The 19,178-nt window shown below is 37.8% G+C and overlaps 4 protein-coding genes across 4 annotated transcripts; 3 read left to right on the forward strand and 1 right to left on the reverse strand.

Annotated features, from left to right (window-relative positions):
• The first annotated feature begins 912 nt into the window (after positions 1-912).
• Positions 913-1,745, forward strand: LOC134672636 (uncharacterized). Its single transcript, XM_063530594.1, has 3 exons — positions 913-1,062; positions 1,217-1,346; positions 1,582-1,745. The coding sequence occupies exons 2-3, from the start codon at positions 1,223-1,225 to the stop codon at positions 1,743-1,745; spliced, it is 288 nt and encodes a 95-aa protein (XP_063386664.1). The 5' UTR covers positions 913-1,062; positions 1,217-1,222.
• LOC134672637 (uncharacterized) lies at positions 1,613-11,280 on the forward strand. Its single transcript, XM_063530595.1, has 3 exons — positions 1,613-1,754; positions 7,293-7,465; positions 8,165-11,280. Exons 2-3 carry the CDS (start codon positions 7,304-7,306, stop codon positions 8,264-8,266), a joined length of 264 nt encoding a protein of 87 aa, XP_063386665.1. The 5' UTR covers positions 1,613-1,754; positions 7,293-7,303; the 3' UTR covers positions 8,267-11,280.
• On the forward strand, positions 1,765-4,386 carry LOC134672635 (sepiapterin reductase). The gene has a single exon (XM_063530593.1). The coding sequence runs from the start codon at positions 1,765-1,767 to the stop codon at positions 2,566-2,568; it is 804 nt and encodes a 267-aa protein (XP_063386663.1). The 3' UTR covers positions 2,569-4,386.
• A 2,868-nt stretch (positions 11,281-14,148) lies between the features above and the next one.
• On the reverse strand, positions 14,149-18,024 carry LOC134672655 (mitochondrial 2-oxoglutarate/malate carrier protein-like). The gene is made up of 6 exons (XM_063530613.1): positions 17,811-18,024; positions 17,333-17,438; positions 16,610-16,731; positions 15,811-15,984; positions 14,850-15,071; positions 14,149-14,425 (listed from the first exon to the last, which is right to left on the reverse strand). Exons 1-6 carry the CDS (start codon positions 17,882-17,884, stop codon positions 14,230-14,232), a joined length of 894 nt encoding a protein of 297 aa, XP_063386683.1. The 5' UTR covers positions 17,885-18,024; the 3' UTR covers positions 14,149-14,229.
• Between the last annotated feature and the right edge of the window lie 1,154 nt (positions 18,025-19,178).

Consider the following 19,178-nt stretch of genomic DNA (forward strand, 5'->3'; position numbering starts at 1 on the left):
CCTGATTTGTTTACATTTGTTTAGGAGTTGTAAACATTGCAGTTTTTCGTTATACAACGCTACACGTCGACTTCGCACATTGTCGTTATTATTTACGAGCTTCAATAATAGTTTGCGAACCTCACTCAGGATAGACATTACTAATATTATTTAAAATAAACCCATTATAAACCGCAACTATCCGCAAACAATTTGAATGAATGACATAAATTGACAACTGACTTTTAGCTTTTTTTTAAATCATAGACAATTGGTGATACAACAACGAAATATCTGTCAACAATTTTTGGCTAGCCAGACTCTATTGCTAGGTACTTTAATTTTTGGTTTGCTCCGTCGATGCACCGAATTATCTAATGTAAACCTAGGTTACCCTATTATAAACCTAATTTGGTTGTTTTGATTCAGTCAAAATAATAATAGAATAATACATAGGTACTTACTGGATTCTAATAGGAATAAGACCGCAGGAATTTCTATTTCAGTATTCTTTGGTTGAGATGGTGATAGAATTGCTACCATTACAATTGAAAATGATTGTTTTAAGATTCATTCATTATCGCAATAATTTATTGGTAATTCAAGTGAAAATTAACGTCGTCACTTTATATCGTATGAATTCGTAAATTGTATCCCCCGCGCTATTTTAATGCTAGTTACGAAATAATTAGTAATTTCATATGTATTCTATGCTTCTTGAAAAATATACTTTGTTTGGTCAACTTAAAGTACAATTTGAATATCTATTTGTTCAACAATCATTAGCGAAATTATCTTCAAACCGAATGTACAATGTTGCCAGATGATATAAATTTATTGTTCAATTTTATTTTGTTATGTTGGCTGTTCCAGAATTGTACGTATTTTTGTCTGGTTTGCAACATGGTACGCACGTTCTGATTATTAATCTATCTCATCTATTATCAAATAAAAAAAAATGTCAATGTCAAGTTAAAGCTTCCATTCGTTTTCTTTTACATTCCAATTTTTCTATATAATAAATGTAATCAGATCCCATATCTTTATTAAATGTTAAACATTCGGCTTTAGGCCCACGTTCAAGTAAGTTATATATACCGTCACGTCATGTTGTTTATTTCTTAGTGAATGTGGGTGTCTCAATCGGCCTTGAATCATATTTCCACTATCACATGCAACAAAAAACTTTTGCTTATCGCTGAAGCGGATCTAGAAACATCATATTACTTTGTTGCAGAGATTGATGGATCCTTGGGGCACCGAAATTGCCGAAGAAACTGTAGTTTCGCCTAAATTTGAAGACGATTTCACGCCCGCGCAGGACTTGGGAAAATTGTCGGATTCGGCCGAATACTTGGCTATCTTAGGTATTTGTTAGTAATTAATTATTGTAATTAGTTTTTAATAGTTTTGGAACTGGTTCTGATTACACCACAGAATTGTAACAATATGCACATTAAATTGCGACAGGGTTTCGGATTACATTCCGTCATTGGACACCGTTGCCTACGGCTGCGATTTTAGTGGCTTTGCCGCTCCATACTTCACGTTGCCTGCAGCGCTGCTCCAGATTGTTATAACGAGAGAATTTTACGTTTTCAGAGCGTAAATTGAAGTCGATTCGAGCTAAGAACAAGGTTGTGGAGGATTTGGCGGCGTATCGAGCGGATTGCATCGACCGGTTGATGCGAGAGGGCTGCGACTTGGACCCCGTCATCGGCGACACCGAGGAAGACCAGCTCATTGAAGAAGAAGAACCTCAGTAAACCAAAACTGTAAGTAATCATGGCTTCATCATCAAACAACATTGACCTTTCCGGGCCCACCTACTGCGTGCTGAGTGGAGCTTCCCAGGGCATCGGTCGAGCCATTGCTGTAGAGATATCTAAACTCCTCGGTCCAAACTCTCTGATGCTGCTGCTGGCACGTAACAAGGCGGAACTGGCCGTAACAGCAAGCCTGTGCGAATCTGACAAGGTAAAGGTTATATTTAACTCCATAGACTTGTCAAAAGCGTCCAATGATGAAATGAAAGCTGTTCTGAACAATTCGCTAGCAGGACGGAAAGTCACTGACTTCAACACCAGTCTGATTTTCCACAATGTTGGGTCACTTGGAAACCTAGCTGTGGAGACTTTCCGTATGGAGAATATGGAAGAACTGAGAGACTACTATGACCTTAATGTTTTTAAGGTGATCGGTATGAACACCCAATTTCTGAAGATTTTTGAAGAAGTTGAGGACAGGGTGGTTATTGTAAACATTACATCTCTGTGTGCTATTAAGCCAATGAGCGGCATGGCATATTACTGCAGTGGAAAAGCAGCTCGAGAGATGTATTTCAAAGTGCTTGCAGAAGAAAAGAAGCTTATTAGAGTTTTGAACTACTCCCCCGGCCCGGTAGAAACCGCTATGATTGATTATGTGTTAGCAGAAACGGTGAATGAGAATCTCAGAGATGTGTTCACCACGTTTAAGAATCAGGGTACACTTCTGAAGCCCGAGATGACGGCTAAGAAGTGCGTGCGTGTGCTCCAAGCGGGCAGGTTCGCTCCGGGCGAACATGTTGATTACTTTGATGATGAGTAATCTCAATTTTAAATTACAGGATATTTAGCTGGAGTTCTTTGTAACAATCAAAATCAGTGCCATTTTTATCAAAAGTACTCTGTTCATGATCATCATTGTTACCTAAATGTGTACCTAAGAGTTTAGAGTTATTTATTCACTCTCTGTAACAACTTTTTCTATTTCAATGTACCTTCATCAAAAACATTAGCCAAATATTGCCAAGTAAATTGCCTAAACTAAGGCCTAAAGAAACAACCATGTGTTTCAAATATTGTAACTCCTTAGAACTCCTTCTTGATATCCGAAATTTTCTACAAAAGTTGCCACTTTGTCCATTGTACAGTCAGCAGCAGAAGTTGCTAAGCGGGCTAAGTGTTCAACATGATCTTGACGCGACTTTATTGTTAAGACAATAAGAGCGTGTCAAGGTAATTTTGAACACCTCGCCCGCCTAGCAACTTCTGCTGCTAACTGTACACACGTCAAAAGTATGTTTACATTTTTCGCTTTTTAGAAAGGAGTAAGATGCAAAAGTGTATACATATCTTTGACGTTCATTGTTAAAGGGTCATTTCACATTTAAAAGTGGCGTTTTTGTGGAATACAAGAGATTTTCTTCAGCTCTCTAGTGATATGTAGCTTTCTTACTATTCACCCGCTAACATTTAGATTGTACTATCGACTACATATCTTATTAGATCTGACTTAGTATGATGTAAGTGATATTTCTAGTTCCTAGTTTGAGAGTTTATTATATATATTATGTATTATGTAGCTGCCAAATAACAATATTTAATAATATTTTTAACTTCTCAATCTTTACTTTCATGTAATTCCTAATATTTGATCACACCTAGTTACCTATACGGTCAATAAAACATTTTGTACTGCAAATCATTATTACTCGAAAACTTTTCTTATTATCTAAAATGCACTTGTGAGGTGAATATTGTATTTTAAGTAAATTCAATGTTCATTGGAAAACATTTTTAATAGGTAGTAAAATAACGCATATTTACGTTAATAGGTATAGTTAAGTTTTCAAAATAGTTATGGCAGCTACACTTAATAAGAATGTTTTTTTTTTTGTTTTTATTCAAGGTTTCTTAGAATTTTATTAGTTAAGTTCTGGTTCTATAACACCTACGTAAATAGGGTATCTATGACAATATTGCGTATCTTTGTATAATACTATAGGCTAGCCGACTTGAAAAATGTTCTACCTATATTTTTTGACTTGTTAAATCAAATGTCAAATCAATTTACATTTACATACAAATCGCTAAAACGCAACGAAAAAACAAGGCTATTTTGGTCATTAATAAAATGAATTAGTTTATAAAGCCTGCTACATTTTAATTGCATTATTATATATTTGTAATTTGAAAAGCTAGCATTTTTTAAATCGGTTAGTATATAATGATAAGCCTATTCAGATATTTTGGTGTAATACTTAGTATGACACATTCCATATCATAGCTATATTATAATGCTCCAGGCAATTATTTAAGAAAGGTCTCAACTGAATTCAAGTACAAGAGTGACCAGTGATTTTGATAGCCCAGACGGTGCAAGTGTTATTTAAACTCATAGAAGTTTGACGTTTAAAATAACACTTACACCATCTGGGCTATCAAAATCGTTACCAACATAGCTTGGTCTAACTAGCCAATTTGAGTCTTAAGCTAGTTGGAAAATAGTTGAAATCCCTTGGGACCTTTTAATATTTTCTCGAAACATTCCAAGGTTATACAAAATTTAAATGAAATTGTCGTTTTCATGTAACCTAAAGTGTATCTTATGAATGCAATTCATATAATAAATGCTTGAATCGAACTGTGTTTTTGTACCCTAACTTCCATTTTGTTTTATATGAGTTACATTCATATACTTTGACCTCTGACTCTCTCTATCTGTATTTGTTTTTATACTCTGTCAAGCAATTTCCGTCAGTAGAAAAGAGCGGCAATTTTAAAAATGTAGGCGTGAAGTGTTACTGTCCCATAGAAAATTTGAATTTTCCGCCTTTTTCTACTGACAAACTTGTTTGACCGACTATATGTATATCTCTTATTTCCTTATTATTTTGAACCTTATGTATTGGCATTAAGGTTCAAAATGGTATGTGTAAGACTTCAGATATCCTAATAGTTAAAAAATATAGGTACCTATATTATCAGGCAAATAAATAAGTGTGAAAAATCAAAGAGCTTAAAATCTACTATAGTGTTACCACACCACTGCAGATAATAAGAAAAAATGGTCAAGGGTTCGACTCCCAGTCCAAAAATACGATTTTACAAAAAGATTACACTAGCGTGTATTGGAAACAGATTACTTTCTAGGCAAATCCTCAAGAGGCAAAAAGGTATGGAGATTATTGAAGACGAATCTAAATTTAAATTGACACGCAAATCGTATTTATGTGTTTACTGGACAAGGGATAAAGAAAACGATTTGAATTTGAGATATCCAGGAGGAGAAACGTAGAACGCCGCGTGGTAAGGAAATACAAGCGACGAGAACGCACGTGTGAAAAAAAATACACTTTCTTAAATAAATAAATATACGTAATAATAATCAGATGAATTGGGCAAAGAGAATTTGATATACAGGATGGTCAAAAAATAAGTGTACCTATTCGCGTTGCCAGTAAGGTTTTGGAATAATACTGAGCAACTTTGACTATGGGACCAAACTAGGGAATGCAAATCGGTTATTTTTTGTATGGAAATAACCGCGGTTTCGGTTAATAACCGATTATTTCTATACAAAAAATAACCGATTTGCATTCCCCAGACCAAACCCGATATCGCGAAAAAATTTTTACTTGTCCATTTTCTATGGGGGGGGTAAATTTTTTTTCGCGATTTCGGGGTTGGTGTCATAGTAAAAGTTACTCAGTATAATCCCAAAACCTCCCTGGCAACGGGGACGCACATATTTTTTGGCCACCGTGTAGAGGCGGCTTGTCAAAGCAATTGAAAGGCCTACTAAAAGTGTTAATCATGTGTCGAAAGATGGCAGTAAATATCATATCATATCCATCCATCCATTGTAATCAACTAATCATGTTCGTACACCATAAATAAATACTCCTCTATACTAAATTCTCTTTGAATTGAGCATACGAACTGTAGTTTTAGTATTTAGGATTCTACTTTTAAAACAAGGATTAATTATTATTATCAGAATGACGCAAACCTGATTTGCTTAACACCATCTCAAGGAAACTATGTGTCATATAGTCAACATTATCTAACAAATCCACATACATATATAACAAAAACGTCTTAACTGCAATAGTCATATAGAACCTTATAACTAAATTCTTAAGGTTCAAAATGTATTGATAATTTTACTATAACGCTGATGCATAGAATGGCGTTATACACTGCAGTTGCCGTTTGGATCGATTCTGATTCTTAAGACTGGTAAATAAGGTTGAATATTGTATAATATTTAAATACAAACAGTACAAAAATATCATTACAGTGAACTCCTATCTGAACCATAGGTAATCTAACCAGTAGGTATTTGAATTTGGACGTTCAAAGACGAATTTAGTGAGGCGTGCAGTGCAGGTGCAAATTATATTATGTAGATGTGTATAATGTAATGTATTCAATGATGAATGTGAATGTGTTTACATTCTAGTGGATTTAAAGGTGCAAATTATATTATGTAGATGTGTATAATGTAATGTATTCAATGATGAATGTGAATGTGTTTACATTCTAGTGGATTTAAATAGTGACCTTAGTCGTACTGTTGCCCGCATTAGATACGAAGTAAGTATTACCTACCTACATTTTTGTTTAGGTAAGTGTTGCAAGGTAAAGTGTATGGCACAAAATGTATTGTCATGATTATGACAGTAAAAATGGTTTGTGGCCAACAAGAGATGTATTATAAGATTTATAAGTGTAATTATAATGGCTTTTTTTTTTTAAGAAAATATTAAGTAAATATCTTCCAACATTGCCAGAAAACAGACTACCCGATTCGAACTTTAAGATACGTCAATTAATAGATCTAGAAACGATACGGATTAGAAGTGTCAGTGTCAAAAGTGACGTTTTTATTTGAAGAAACGTCACATTTGACACTGACGTATCTAATCCATATCGTTTCTACATCTATTAATTGGCGTATCTTAAAGTTCAAATCGGGCCGAGCGCTTAGTAGACTACCTATTGAATGAAAAGTACAGTCGATGATGAAAACTTGCATATAATCGTGACATAATAGAGAGCTTTTCAGTCGAGTACCGTGTTTAGGCAACGAAGCTTGCTGAGTTGCCTAAGTCAGGTACGAAATTGAAAAGCTTGATTATATCACTGCCACTGCCAAGGAATGGAATTCTTGCCGGCGTCTATATTTCCGTGCTCTTATAACCCGGCAACCTTCAAATCAAGAGTGAACAGGCACCTTCTGGGCGAGCTCGCTCCATCGTAGGCCACGTCTACGCCTCGGCTAGTCTGTGGCCATGAGTAAACCCATGCATAAAAAAAAAAAAATATCACTATTGTATACAATATTTTTTCTACGAGTCAACAAAAATAATACTTTAAAGTACTTTAAACTAATAGAATCATACAAACAAACCAAACCAAAAGTATGCAGCTAAGATGGTACGCGAGCAGCCGCGATAACTTATTCATACTACGCGCCCCGGCCGGCGCGCCCGGCGCGTGGTCAACGACACCTTCTCGTAACTCATGATTTTTTTTAAATTTCAGATAATGCGAGAATGACTACAAACCGGAAGTCGTTGTTCATGTTCCTGATGGGGCTGGCGTGGAAGTGCCGGTTCAGCATGCCGCTGCTGCTGAGCGGCTCGGCGGCGGTGCTGGGCCGCGCCTGGATGTTCCAGGTTCGAGTCCGGACCGTGCACAGTCTGCGAGACCACGAGGTAAGCTGAGAACGAACACCGGTAGCATACACGAAAAAGTGTCACGTTCTGGACGGATCTCCATGGTAACGTTGTGGAAAGATCTCCATGGTAACGTTACGTAATGTAATGATAATGTTTTCTTATGACGTTATCACGCAAAATTATCGAATTTACAGACAACCATATTTTTTTTTCACAATATGGCAACTCTAGAATCGTCCCTTTCCAACGTATTGGTATGATGGAAAGGGACAAACGATTATTATCGGCTTGTCAACTTTAGCAAAGACATATGTAACTTCGTATAAGATGAATAAAGTCTAAGAAAAAAACGTGCCTCGGAAATCAAGAAAAAGTCATTCTCGGATACATGGCGCACACACCTTTGGCCTATGCTCGGCTAGATGGCGTGACGACACCGTTTCATATTTAACAATTTTAACTCATAGATATCAGTGAATGAACATGGGTCAAAATAATATAAAAATAATAAAATTATTTTTCCATTTATATACACTATTTTGATAATTTTACACGTGTTTATTTTGAGTTTTAGTCGTGTGTCGATAGATGGCAGTAAATTTACAGTGACTACAAAATTTACTATGACAGGACCCCTCTATACTAGCTATTCTCTTTGACTTTAGTAAACGTTTATAAATAAGGGGGTTCGTCTATTCCACCGAAACGGCTGTACTTTTGGATCCATTGTTCCAGCTGGCGTACTACGAGGAGGACGAGGAGGAGGAGGACTCCTGGGAGACGGACACCAACGACTCCTGGGAGACCATCATGGAGGAGGAGGTGGCTTACGGGTAGACCGGACCCTACGTACACGGTGTATGTTGCTACTGTTACTAATATCCTCTAGAGACCCACCATAGAACATTAAGCGCCACTTTCATCATCCCACTAACCTGGGGCTAACCGGTTAATCCTGGAGTTACCATGGTTACCAGTACAATTTGACACTGGATTAACGGTTTAACGGATTACCCCGGGCTAGTGAAGTGATGCAAGTGGTCGCTTAACTTCAAATTCGGGTAAATCCATTCGACCCTTACAGCAAATATCTACCCAATTACCTTCTTTTTTCTTAATACCAAAATCGCATAATCTGACAGATGGATTTACACGAGTTTGAAGTCGAGCGACTCAATTTAAATATGTATGTAAACCTATAAGTAACCTGGTTTAGGCCGCCTTGTTTTTGGTGTGGTAAGCACGTAGATATAGAAAGTTTTAAGGGAGTGGGGGGGCACTCGAAGACGAGTCGAAGGTCGAAGAAGAATCTTCAAGGTCGAATCAAAACCATAACAAATTAAACACTAGTATTAGAACTCTTCGGTTGCTCATCGACACGGGTTCATTATCCTTAGGTCCAGCCATACATAATTATGAAAAATCAAAAATTTGTCACTGAAATATGAAAAAAATTGAATTTGAAATCCATAGAATAAGAATAGTTGATTTTGTGTTGTTTGAAAACTGAAAGAAACAAGGCAAAAGCAACTCTGTTCCAATCGAATATGATTTCAATTTCACCGAACTGAATAAGTACTATAGGGCTTTGGTCCGTTTTCATAACTATGGTTTTCGTAACTGGCTGCCAAAGAAGATTATTTTTTCCTATTTCATAATTAATTATCAAACAAGAATTTACTTTCTGGTTTCGTAATCGAGTTTCGTAACTGGTTATGAAATAAGATTTTTTTTCTGTTTTCGTCTGGATTGGCTACGAAATATGAATTATTTTTCGCTGCTTCGTAATTAGTTATCAAACAAGAATTTATTACTCTTTTAGTAATCGAGTTTCGTTATTAAATTCGATATAAAGGATTTTTTTTCTATCCTACTAGGAGAAAGAAAGCGTCCTAAGTTTTATTTTTAGGTTCCGTTACAATTTTTCAAACGCGTTGTACGGCGGTTACGGAATGGATTATGGAAAACAAATTGAAATTTATGAAAATTTTCAGAAATATATGCCTACTTTTTCGAAGAAGGATGGAATCAGCTCATGATTCTGAGTATATAAATAACATTAAATTTGTCTTTCTTAAAAAAAGGTGTGTATCGTTTTACACGAGAAAGGTACTAAGTGTATCCCACGAAAATGTCCAATTATGAAAAAAGAAAAAGTAATAAGTTTTTATAATTAATTACGAACGAAGAAAAAATACTCGATTACGAAAGCAGAAAGTGAATTCTTGTTTGATAATTAATTATGAAACAGGAAAAATAAATCTTCTTTGGCAGCCAGTTACGAAAACCATAGTTATGAAAACGGACCAAAGGACTATAGGTAGGACCTATGGGCCTTAGGAGGATAATTCGTTTTGACGAGTTCTGGAGTTCAGGTTGTATTGAAAACCGTAACCAAACGGACTAAAAATTTTGGGGACACGTTTTTTTTTCTCAGAAAAAATGGAAAAAACTCGTGATTCTGAATAGAAATAATATAAAAATTCCCAAAATTTTGGTACAACTTTAAATACAAATGCCCAGAAATCTAATTTAACACTTGTTACTTGCCAAATTAATACTGTTGGGGCTCTGGAGGAGTTATTTAGCTTAAAAAACTATCATTTCTTGAGATGCCAAAGTTAAAATGTACCTAATTATGATTCTACACTAATTATAATCACAAGAGTTGGTGCGAATGTAAGAAACGTAACATTGTTGATCTGTCATGTCAATTTGTACAGGTCTAAACTTAGAGGATATAACCAAACGGAGACGCCTTGTCTGTAATTTTCGGTACAAAACAGTCTGCCGATTTTTGCGGAGAAGGGGCATGTCAAATGTATACGTAACGTAAAAATAGGCATGTCAGATATAAATTAAATTAAATTAAATAATTCTTTATTTGAGGCCTGTGATATACGTCAGTCCATACAATGTGCGTGATTATTGGCCGCCTATTTCCAACACAAGGCCTGTTAATAGCTACTCCGTTTGGTTATATCCTCTAAGGGTCTAAAACCTAAAACCTTGCAGACCTTATTTTAACACACTCACTGCCAGCGACTCCCTAGGGGAGTTCACGGTTCGTAGGCGCTTTTCGCTACATACGGTGTTTCCCGTGTTATCGGCTACGCTCGTAGCGCGTAGCTCGGGCTGGCACTGAATGTGTGAAATTAAGGGCAGGTATTTAAATCTTAGAACGCTTTTTGTCATTAACCCCTCGGATGCTTAGACACGGATCCGTGCGTGTGAATTAAAATCATTTTTTTTTAATGGCAAGGTCACTTTTTCAATGATTATATTAATTGACAGGCCGCATACGAGGCGTTAACACAAACGCCAAGGTCCGGGCGCAAGCGAGCTAATGTAAACCTTACTCGAGAGTATTGAACTATTATTACTAACGTATAGAAGCGGCACACGGAACCAGTGTTTTGCGCCAAGAGTTGATGTTGTTTTGACAACAAATTATACCTCGCGACCTACAGGCGTAAACGTCAACGTCATGAATTTTGTGGTGCTTTAGACGTTTTGTTAGTATGCTTCTCTATAGCTTCTCACTAAAGGCCTGGGGCCAAATTCGACACGTACAACTGTCAGATTTCGCATCCACGTCAAATCAACAGTTGATTTTATTGCATACTGAGTGTTGATTCCATCAACGGTGGATAATATCATTTGGTACAACCAAAACTCAACTCTAAACTAAGGGTGGTTCGGTTTGGTTTGCTTGTCACCCTAACTGTGGATTGTTAATGTCAAATTTTGACATTGTACGTATTCGAGAACTTATGATTTTTCCCACATCAACGGGAGATCAACACGATACGTCAAACGTCGCTTGTCGAATAGGGGTCCTGTGCACACCAGCTTGCGTGTGCGTGACGTGCGCGTGTGCGTGCGCTAAAATCTAAAGCCGCACACGCAACGTCACGCAAGCGGCGTGCCGTCTCTCATAAGGATCTGTATACTACAACGCCGCACGCACACGTGCACGTCACGCACACGCAGCCGGTGTGCACAGGCCTTAAAGCCTATTTTTTTATTCCATAGACTAAAATGACATTTTCTATATGAACATAGTATGAAATGTCATTTTAGTCTACGGAATAAAAAAATAGGTTTTACGAGCATGTGAGGTGTGCAATAAAGAGTATTGTATTGTATAGTAGAGCGTTTCTTTTATCTTTTGCCATTTTTATTTATTGTGACCTTTTTTGCCACTTTTGTGTTATTTCTACTCAGAATCAAGAGCTCTTTCGATCCTAATTAATGGGATAAAAGATTTTTTTCCTATTGCGTTACCATTTCCCCATACACTTTGTATGGCGGAAACAAAAAGGAAAGTTTGAAAAATGTATGGAAATTTTAGGACACTTTTTCGCGATCCTGACTAGAAATAACTCAAAAGTGGCAAAAAAGGTCACAATATATAACATGGCAAAAAATAAAAGAAACGCTCAGTAATGATATTTATTATCTCAATGCTCTAAAGTGTGACGGTTACTGTCCGCCATAACACCTATAGTTATTGTTCTTGGCGCTGTAGGCACGAGTAGTAACGACGACTTTACGTGTTCTTGGCGTTCAAAAGGTTAGTTATGGTGGTATCTCACTGGCTGTTATAAATAACGTTGTAAAGATAAAATATGATAATCATAGTGTTTTATTACGCTGTCCAGGATTTGACAGGGCTCTCAAACTATGTATTATAATTATAATTTACAACGTTACGTATCAGCCAGTGTGGGACCACCACATCATTAATCCATTACTCTTCCACAGCACAGTTATTGTTTTGATGTTCTTGAGACAAATGACTGCTCTTTATGCAAAACGCAAATACATCATGATATTATTTGATTTAGTTATGTTATGGAATAAAGAAATCATAAGATGTTATCTTTGGGTAAGGTAAAAAATTTCTTTGTTTTTTTTTCATTATTTGAAAATATTTGTCATGTCATAAAAATACTTAATAAATTGCTTGCGCAGACCATTTTACACCATGAATTTAATAATTTTCGATTGTTTTATTTTTTTGTGATATATTCATATTAAGATATTATTATATGCTACGTTTAGTGGTGAAGGTTACTTGAATAAGATAAACTATTGTCACCCATTAACTATTGTATATGTATCAAATATATATAATAGCGGAATATTATGAGTATGTATTGGGCAGTGATATATATATAAAATGTCAGTCATATGGACCGTTTTTTGAAGTAAAAAATTTACTAAAAGCTTCGTCTATATAAGTATATGTATATTTATCTTTTGGCGCCACAAACCTAGTCAAAAGATTGAAAGATTTTCCTGGGTTTATTGCATAATAAAATACAAGCTAATACTATTAGTGATTTTGTAATTTGTATGTAAAATTACGAATACTATTAGTAGTATTAGGTTGTATATCCGGCCCTGAATTACCTACTGTTACTTCCATAAAAAAACATCATTTTCTTTCAAACATGGTTAAAAATAACGATTATAAGTGATATATTGGCGCCCAAAAGGTAAAATGTGTAATGGAGCATTGTAAATTAAATAAAGTTTGGTGTGGAAACAAGATTTTTATTGATTTCGTAGAGTTATCTCTATATTTTGTCTAAAAACCATAAAGTTATTTACAAATAATTTTAAATTTCTAAAAAAGAAATTATTATAAAATAATATAATCTTATAATTAAACTTAATATAAAAAAGTTAACTGTAGGTATCCTGTAGCCGCCCAAAGATCTATAAAAAGGTCTCCTGTTCCATTGGATTGTGAATTTTAATTTTGACGTGTGGGCGGCTAAAGGACACGAGTATATCCTAAATATGGTGCTATAATTACCATTGTCCACTGTGACTGTTAGAAGTTAACTGTGAATTCGTAAACCTTATTATGACACAAGGCCTTGTAGATTGGTGCGGCCTGGAATAGGATTAAGGTGACCATCGTTAACGCCAACCAAAATGTTATGGAATTAATTATATTTGTACATTCCCTTATATTATTTAATTTTTCCATTGGCGTCCACAGATTAACACATTCAGGGCCAATAACCCGACTGTCGGGTACACTCACAGGTACACTGTTCGTAGCGACTACGCGCTACATACGGCGAAACCGTGGCTACGAGCGTAACCCGTAGCACTTAGTGGCAATGAATGTGCGTTAAGGTGACCATCTTTAACGCCAACCAAAATGTTCTGGGATTTTCTTTATATTTGTACATTCTCTTATATTATTTAATTTTTCCGTTGGCGGTCAACAATCACCTTAAGCCCCCAGAGCGCCGGCTGATCACGACCTATTAACCCTTTATCGCATACGAAGGCATACTTATATGGCTGATATGATATTCAACTCTATTGGCAGCTATTAAAGTTCAAATTTAAACTAATAGTTTTTACATGCAGTAAGGAGTTGAAACGCTATGCGTCACAAAAACGTCTCTCAGACGCCAACAACATGCACAGGTGTACTAATAAGTATTAAACTAACCTTAAAATTATGGTTTGAAGGTTACATTAAAGCGTACGCCGTACTGTGTTCTTGGAGCTGTGGAATTACTAACAACTACTTTAAAGGATGATTCCCGCTAGAACGGTCCAGGTTGGAGCCGAGACGCCCGATACTTGGTTTTCTATGACGGGCGATCGGTGATCGCGTGATGCTTTCTATAGAAAAACGTGTCTGACGCCTCGGACCGGACCGCGTGAGTCATCCTTAACGGTCTCTACATATGTCGACGCGGATTCGGAAAAAGCCGTTAGAACAAACTTTTATGTCTGCGCAATAAAATGTTGTTGGCGTCCAAAAGTTACGCATTGACGGCCCTGAAGTAGGCAGCGTTTATCTGCTCCAGGAATATGAACGTGAAGACCGTGTGGGGTCCTATCTTAAGGTAGGTGGGCAGGAACCCGCTCCAGAACCCTAGGATGCCCTCCTTCTTTAGCACCTCAAATATTACGCCGACCATGCCTTTTTGTTCGCCCCCTTTTGCCGCGCTTTGCACTCTGAAATAACACATTCTTCTTTGAAAATCTGTTTGATTTGTCATCACTTACCTACATCTCGTCCCAAATTCGAATTTTTATGTTCTATTTTCAATGAGCAAGACTGACATTCGATTGTCATTTTTGAAATTTTAGCCAGGTAAAGGGTTAAAAAAAAGAAAAAAGACTTAGGCCGAGTAAAGCCGAGACATGCATTAATGGATCAAGCTAAAGTGATGACTGAATTGACTCACTTCGATTTAAACATGTCGAGTGGCAACGAAGCGACAGACAAGCGCCAGTAAAGAGAAGGAATATAGTGTCCCTGTCCCCCATCATAGGTAGAACCATTTCTCTGGCGCGAGCGTAGGAGCTGGAGCCTATATGATTTCACGCGGGAACTGCGCGGGAGTTTTACAAGATTAGGTAAAATGTAGCTACTTACTTCGTTTTAACCTTGTCCAGCGGTAGTGATGCAGCAGAGGTGATAAGGCCGGCTATCATAGACGCAGTGAAGTGAAGGAACATAGAGTCCCCCATCATGGGTAGGAGCATCTCTCTGGCTTGAGCGTAGGAGCCTAGTTGTGCGCCGTTGACGACCGCTGCGCGGGAGACGGTGGCCGAAGCACCTCGGAGCAACGAACCTGCGCCTTCCTCGCTGACCATTCTGTTGACAACGTTGTTTTTTACCTGATTATTAGATCGAGTTAGCCCCCATTCGCAAGACAGCTTTTTCAACGCGCATTAAAAAAGCGGTTGAATCTGTCCGCACTCTAAATTCGATTTAACGACCAAGGCTTAAAGTAGAAAATCCAATAACGCTTGATAGAAAGCGCCACCGCCATCGTGTGAACAACGCTTTTTTAACGCACGTTGAAAAAGCTCTCGTCTCGTGGGAATGGGGGCTTAGTGTTTAACAGACCTACATAGACTTTAGGATTTCTTAGTCATGCTCCTTGCGATGTTTTCCTTCACACAACAAAGCGCCCTTCTGTGCCAATAGTTAAACAAGCTAGAAAAATATTCAGACCATGACACAGTAATACTGCATTGGTATATATATATATATATGAAGGCCACAGGGATGATACCGTCTTATTATAGGTCCACAATTCAGATTCCCAACAGCGCAACGCCTAAGCCTATGACAGTCGATAAAATAGCTAGTTGGAACACGAGGTCTGAATAAGCGAAACGTCACCCAGTCCCAGTACTTTCTTTAAAACTATAATAGAAGGTAAGACCGAAGCGAGGAGAGCCACGAGCAAGCTATACAATACACAGCAATAAAAGCAAAAGCAAGTGACATAGGGACCTAAAGGACCTGGCCGAGGACCGCGAAAACTGGCGCATACTCCACCGACAAGAGCCATGCTCTTAAATTATGATGATGATGGTATAATTACCTGCCAAGCGCATTAAACACATGCGAATAGTTCCTTCGCTTCTCGGGGGGCAGGCGGCCATCAGCGGTCATCCTTACAAGCGCGACTTCGGCTGGGTTGCCCACGAGCGCCCCGATGCCGCCCGCGGTCATCCCAATCAGCATCTTCATGCCGAAGTTTGGCGTCCCGTATGATCTGGGGATAAGAAAACCAATTATCAACTGAACATGTATGAAAGTTGTATGTAGGTGGTTAAGGTCGAACCACAACTAGAGTCTGTTCGACCTTACATTTCACGACTCTTCTCTTTCCGCACAGACTAACACAATTTTTGTCGCAGGATCACTCTTTTCCTATGCTGTTTTGACACTTGGAGGATAGACTCAATTGATTTACTACGCTTATTTTAGAGTATTCATAATGACGTTCCTGGTAGGTTAATCGTCATACCAAGCCTAGCCAAGATGCCAATGGTTTGCACTGTACACCAATGTCTCTCTGTCGCACTAATATGGAAGAGTTATGAGAGATATGACCACTTCGTTCGCTACGGCGCAAACGATTGGCATCTTGGCCAGGCCCTCGGAACTTAAAAACTGGAACCACGAGCTTTATGGCTGAGGTTCTCTCTTTCCTCAGCGGCTAGGAGATCGGAGGGGGGTACCGCGAAAACTGCGGCGATCTGTGTCTTTTACTCCAATGAAGGCGTAATAAGAGTGACATCAGAGAAAGGTGCCCGTAATTTGCGAACTTCGATTTTCGCGGTTATAGCCCAGACTTGAAAAAAACACGTGATATTAGTAGATTTAGTAGCACTAACTTGGTGTATACATCGGTGAGAGCGTTAAAGCTGCCGAGGCGTCCGGTGGTGTACGTGGCCTGTCGGAACAGCGCGGCGGATATCCCGTTGTAAAGTCCAAAAATACCCTCTTTAGCGATTACCTTTGAAGGAAGATAAGATCCGAGTAAGTATCATCGTATAAAATAAACATGTTGGGACAAATCTTATTTACATAAATCCACCCAGACCCATATTACCCAATTAATTTCACTGATCCCTATTGGGTAAAAGCCTCCTCGAGTCCCTTCCATTGTTCTCTGTCTGTAGCTAGTAATTTCATCCAATTTTTTCCTGTTATTTCAACTATTTGAACTATGTCGTCTAACCAGCGCTTTTGTGGTCTCCCTTGATATCTTTTTCCTGGTGGTCCAGTCCATTCTGTCACAATTTTAGTCCACCTTTTGTCCGTATATCTTGACATACATATTAAGCTTAATATCTAAGACTTGTGTTGTAGATGCTAGATTACGCTAGATTATAGCTTAGCAAGCCATTTCCGTCAGTAGAGAAAAGCGGCAAATTTTAAAAATGTAGGCACGAAACTTGTACCTACTTCCAAGGAAAATTTGAGTTTCGCGCCTTTTTCTACTGACAAACTGAGTTTGCCAAAGTATATTACTAAATAAATTAGTAATAATATAATTTATTCGAGAGTTCGAGAGGCAAATAATCAATTGCCATTTTATCAGTTTTGAGCCTCACCTCTTTGGCCATCTTAACCATGGTGTAGTCCTTGCCGGCGGGCCCCAGCAGCTGCATTCTCGTCTTCAGCAGGTCCATGGGCTGGACGATGCAAATTGCCAGCATGCTGTAACATCGCGGCTGGTATAAGATCGTATCATTTAAAGGTAAAGTCAGTACATTCGTAATACATAAGTGTGACAGCGAGGCAACACAAACGTGGTTCGCGGTAGGCCTACTGTTGTGTAACCGCGAAAATCGAAGTTCGCAAATTGCGGGGATTTTTCTCTGTCACTCTAATTACGTCTTCGTTGGAGTAAAAGAGAAAAATCCCCGCAATTTGCGAATTTCGGTTTTCGCGGTAGCCGCTCTGTTCTCTGTGCCGGTTCTATACGTAGTAATAATATTGTTCAATGATTTTACTGCGAAATTTTCCTGAAATGTCCTATAACTTTTCAAACTTCCACGTCTGCAGGTAAACAAGCAACTTGGTACTCACCCGGCTGATCCTCCGAAAAGGAATTGGTAGAACGGAGGTATTTTCGTGATCTTCGGTTTCGGTTTGTCGCCCATGGCTCACAAAGATCGATGCACATTTATTTATTCGTTTTATTTAGTATTAAAGGGGAATAGGCGTGATTTTATGTATGTATGGCATGGATGGTTGGATGTGTAAGATTATGTTTTAAAGTGTGGTGTCATGGTGGCTTCTGTGTGACATTTTATGTCAATAATTGAAGTTAGGTACTTTTTTTTTATGCTCATCGTTTTCATTGAGGTTGATTAATTTAATTTATCTTATGAAAAGATGTGCAATGGGGGTGCAGGATTTTGCTTTGGGAGGGGCTTAACCTTTTGGACGGCAATGACCGATATATCCGCACCGCAGGTTCAACGCCAAAGATCAAGTAATCGGTCACAGACCACAGAGCAACATAGACCTACACCTACGTGCATATGCATAAAGTTCAATTTCAGTTTTGACACTTCGGTGACGTGGCGTCCGAGCAACTATAGAGCAACTTTTATGTTTGACACGGCGTCGAAAAGGTTAAATCAGGATATAATTTAAATTTTAGACTCTAGGGTATGGAAATTAGAGGTAGGGAGTCTAGAGGTCAAGGGGGTTTGAGAGCTTTGTGGGACTTCCTATGTGGGAAAAGGTTAATAAAAAAAAAATGTAGGTATTAAAATCACAATTTAATAAATAATTTGTTCTACAACATTTAAATAATTACCAGTGTAAAGATATTAATCCTACAATACATATATTACTTGGAACATGGTTTTCGATTTTTTTTATGACGCAGGTATAAAACGTTGTAAGTTACTGGTTTATTCTTTCATCTGGGGAAATAAATAATTTATTTATAAAGTAATCTATTTTCGACACATACTTTTTAAATACCTATATACCAGAAAACTTGCATAAAACATACCATAAACATTGCACTTGGAGCAAAGCGAAGGACTCAGAATCCGTAGCGTATTATTCACTATTATCTATCTTATTAAAATAAATTAACTTCAATACACAACATACATTATTTAACAAGTGTAGCGCCAGCTAGCTCGGGGTTCGGATGAGGAGGCTATTTAAAAGTGAAAACGACACCGATACTGAATAAAAAGTGTATTCTGTTGAATAATTACACTCGTAATGTTCTTATGGGAAACTTATTAGAAATTAAGCACTAAATACTGTAGTGATTTACAACTTATCATTAAACATATATTAATATTTAATCGTATCGCGTCGGTTGCCGGACTGCGCGGGAGCGGCGAGAACGTATCTGTATACGGTCGGTCACGCGCAGTGCGTCATGAATCGGAGCTGTGATTGGCTCATGCGGTGCAGCAGGTAAGT

The sequence above is a fragment of the Cydia fagiglandana genome, chromosome 17 (genome assembly GCF_963556715.1).
Source record: "Cydia fagiglandana chromosome 17, ilCydFagi1.1, whole genome shotgun sequence".
In the NCBI taxonomy this organism is placed as follows: domain Eukaryota; kingdom Metazoa; phylum Arthropoda; class Insecta; order Lepidoptera; family Tortricidae; genus Cydia; species Cydia fagiglandana.

Coding starts and splice junctions, on each gene's coding strand:
- LOC134672636 (XM_063530594.1), top strand. CDS start 1,223: ATGGATCCTTGGGGCACCGAAATTGCCGAAGAAACTGTAGTTTCGCCT. Junction 1,347..1,581: donor CGAATACTTGGCTATCTTAG/GTATTTGTTAGT, acceptor TTACGTTTTCAG/AGCGTAAATTGAAGTCGATT.
- LOC134672637 (XM_063530595.1), top strand. CDS start 7,304: ATGACTACAAACCGGAAGTCGTTGTTCATGTTCCTGATGGGGCTGGCG. Junction 7,466..8,164: donor ACAGTCTGCGAGACCACGAG/GTAAGCTGAGAA, acceptor CCATTGTTCCAG/CTGGCGTACTACGAGGAGGA.
- LOC134672635 (XM_063530593.1), top strand. CDS start 1,765: ATGGCTTCATCATCAAACAACATTGACCTTTCCGGGCCCACCTACTGC.
- LOC134672655 (XM_063530613.1), bottom strand. CDS start 17,884: ATGGGCGACAAACCGAAACCGAAGATCACGAAAATACCTCCGTTCTAC. Junction 15,985..16,609: donor CTCACCGATGTATACACCAA/GTTAGTGCTACT, acceptor TCTTATCCCCAG/ATCATACGGGACGCCAAACT. Junction 15,072..15,810: donor GTGTTTAATGCGCTTGGCAG/GTAATTATACCA, acceptor CGTTGTCAACAG/AATGGTCAGCGAGGAAGGCG.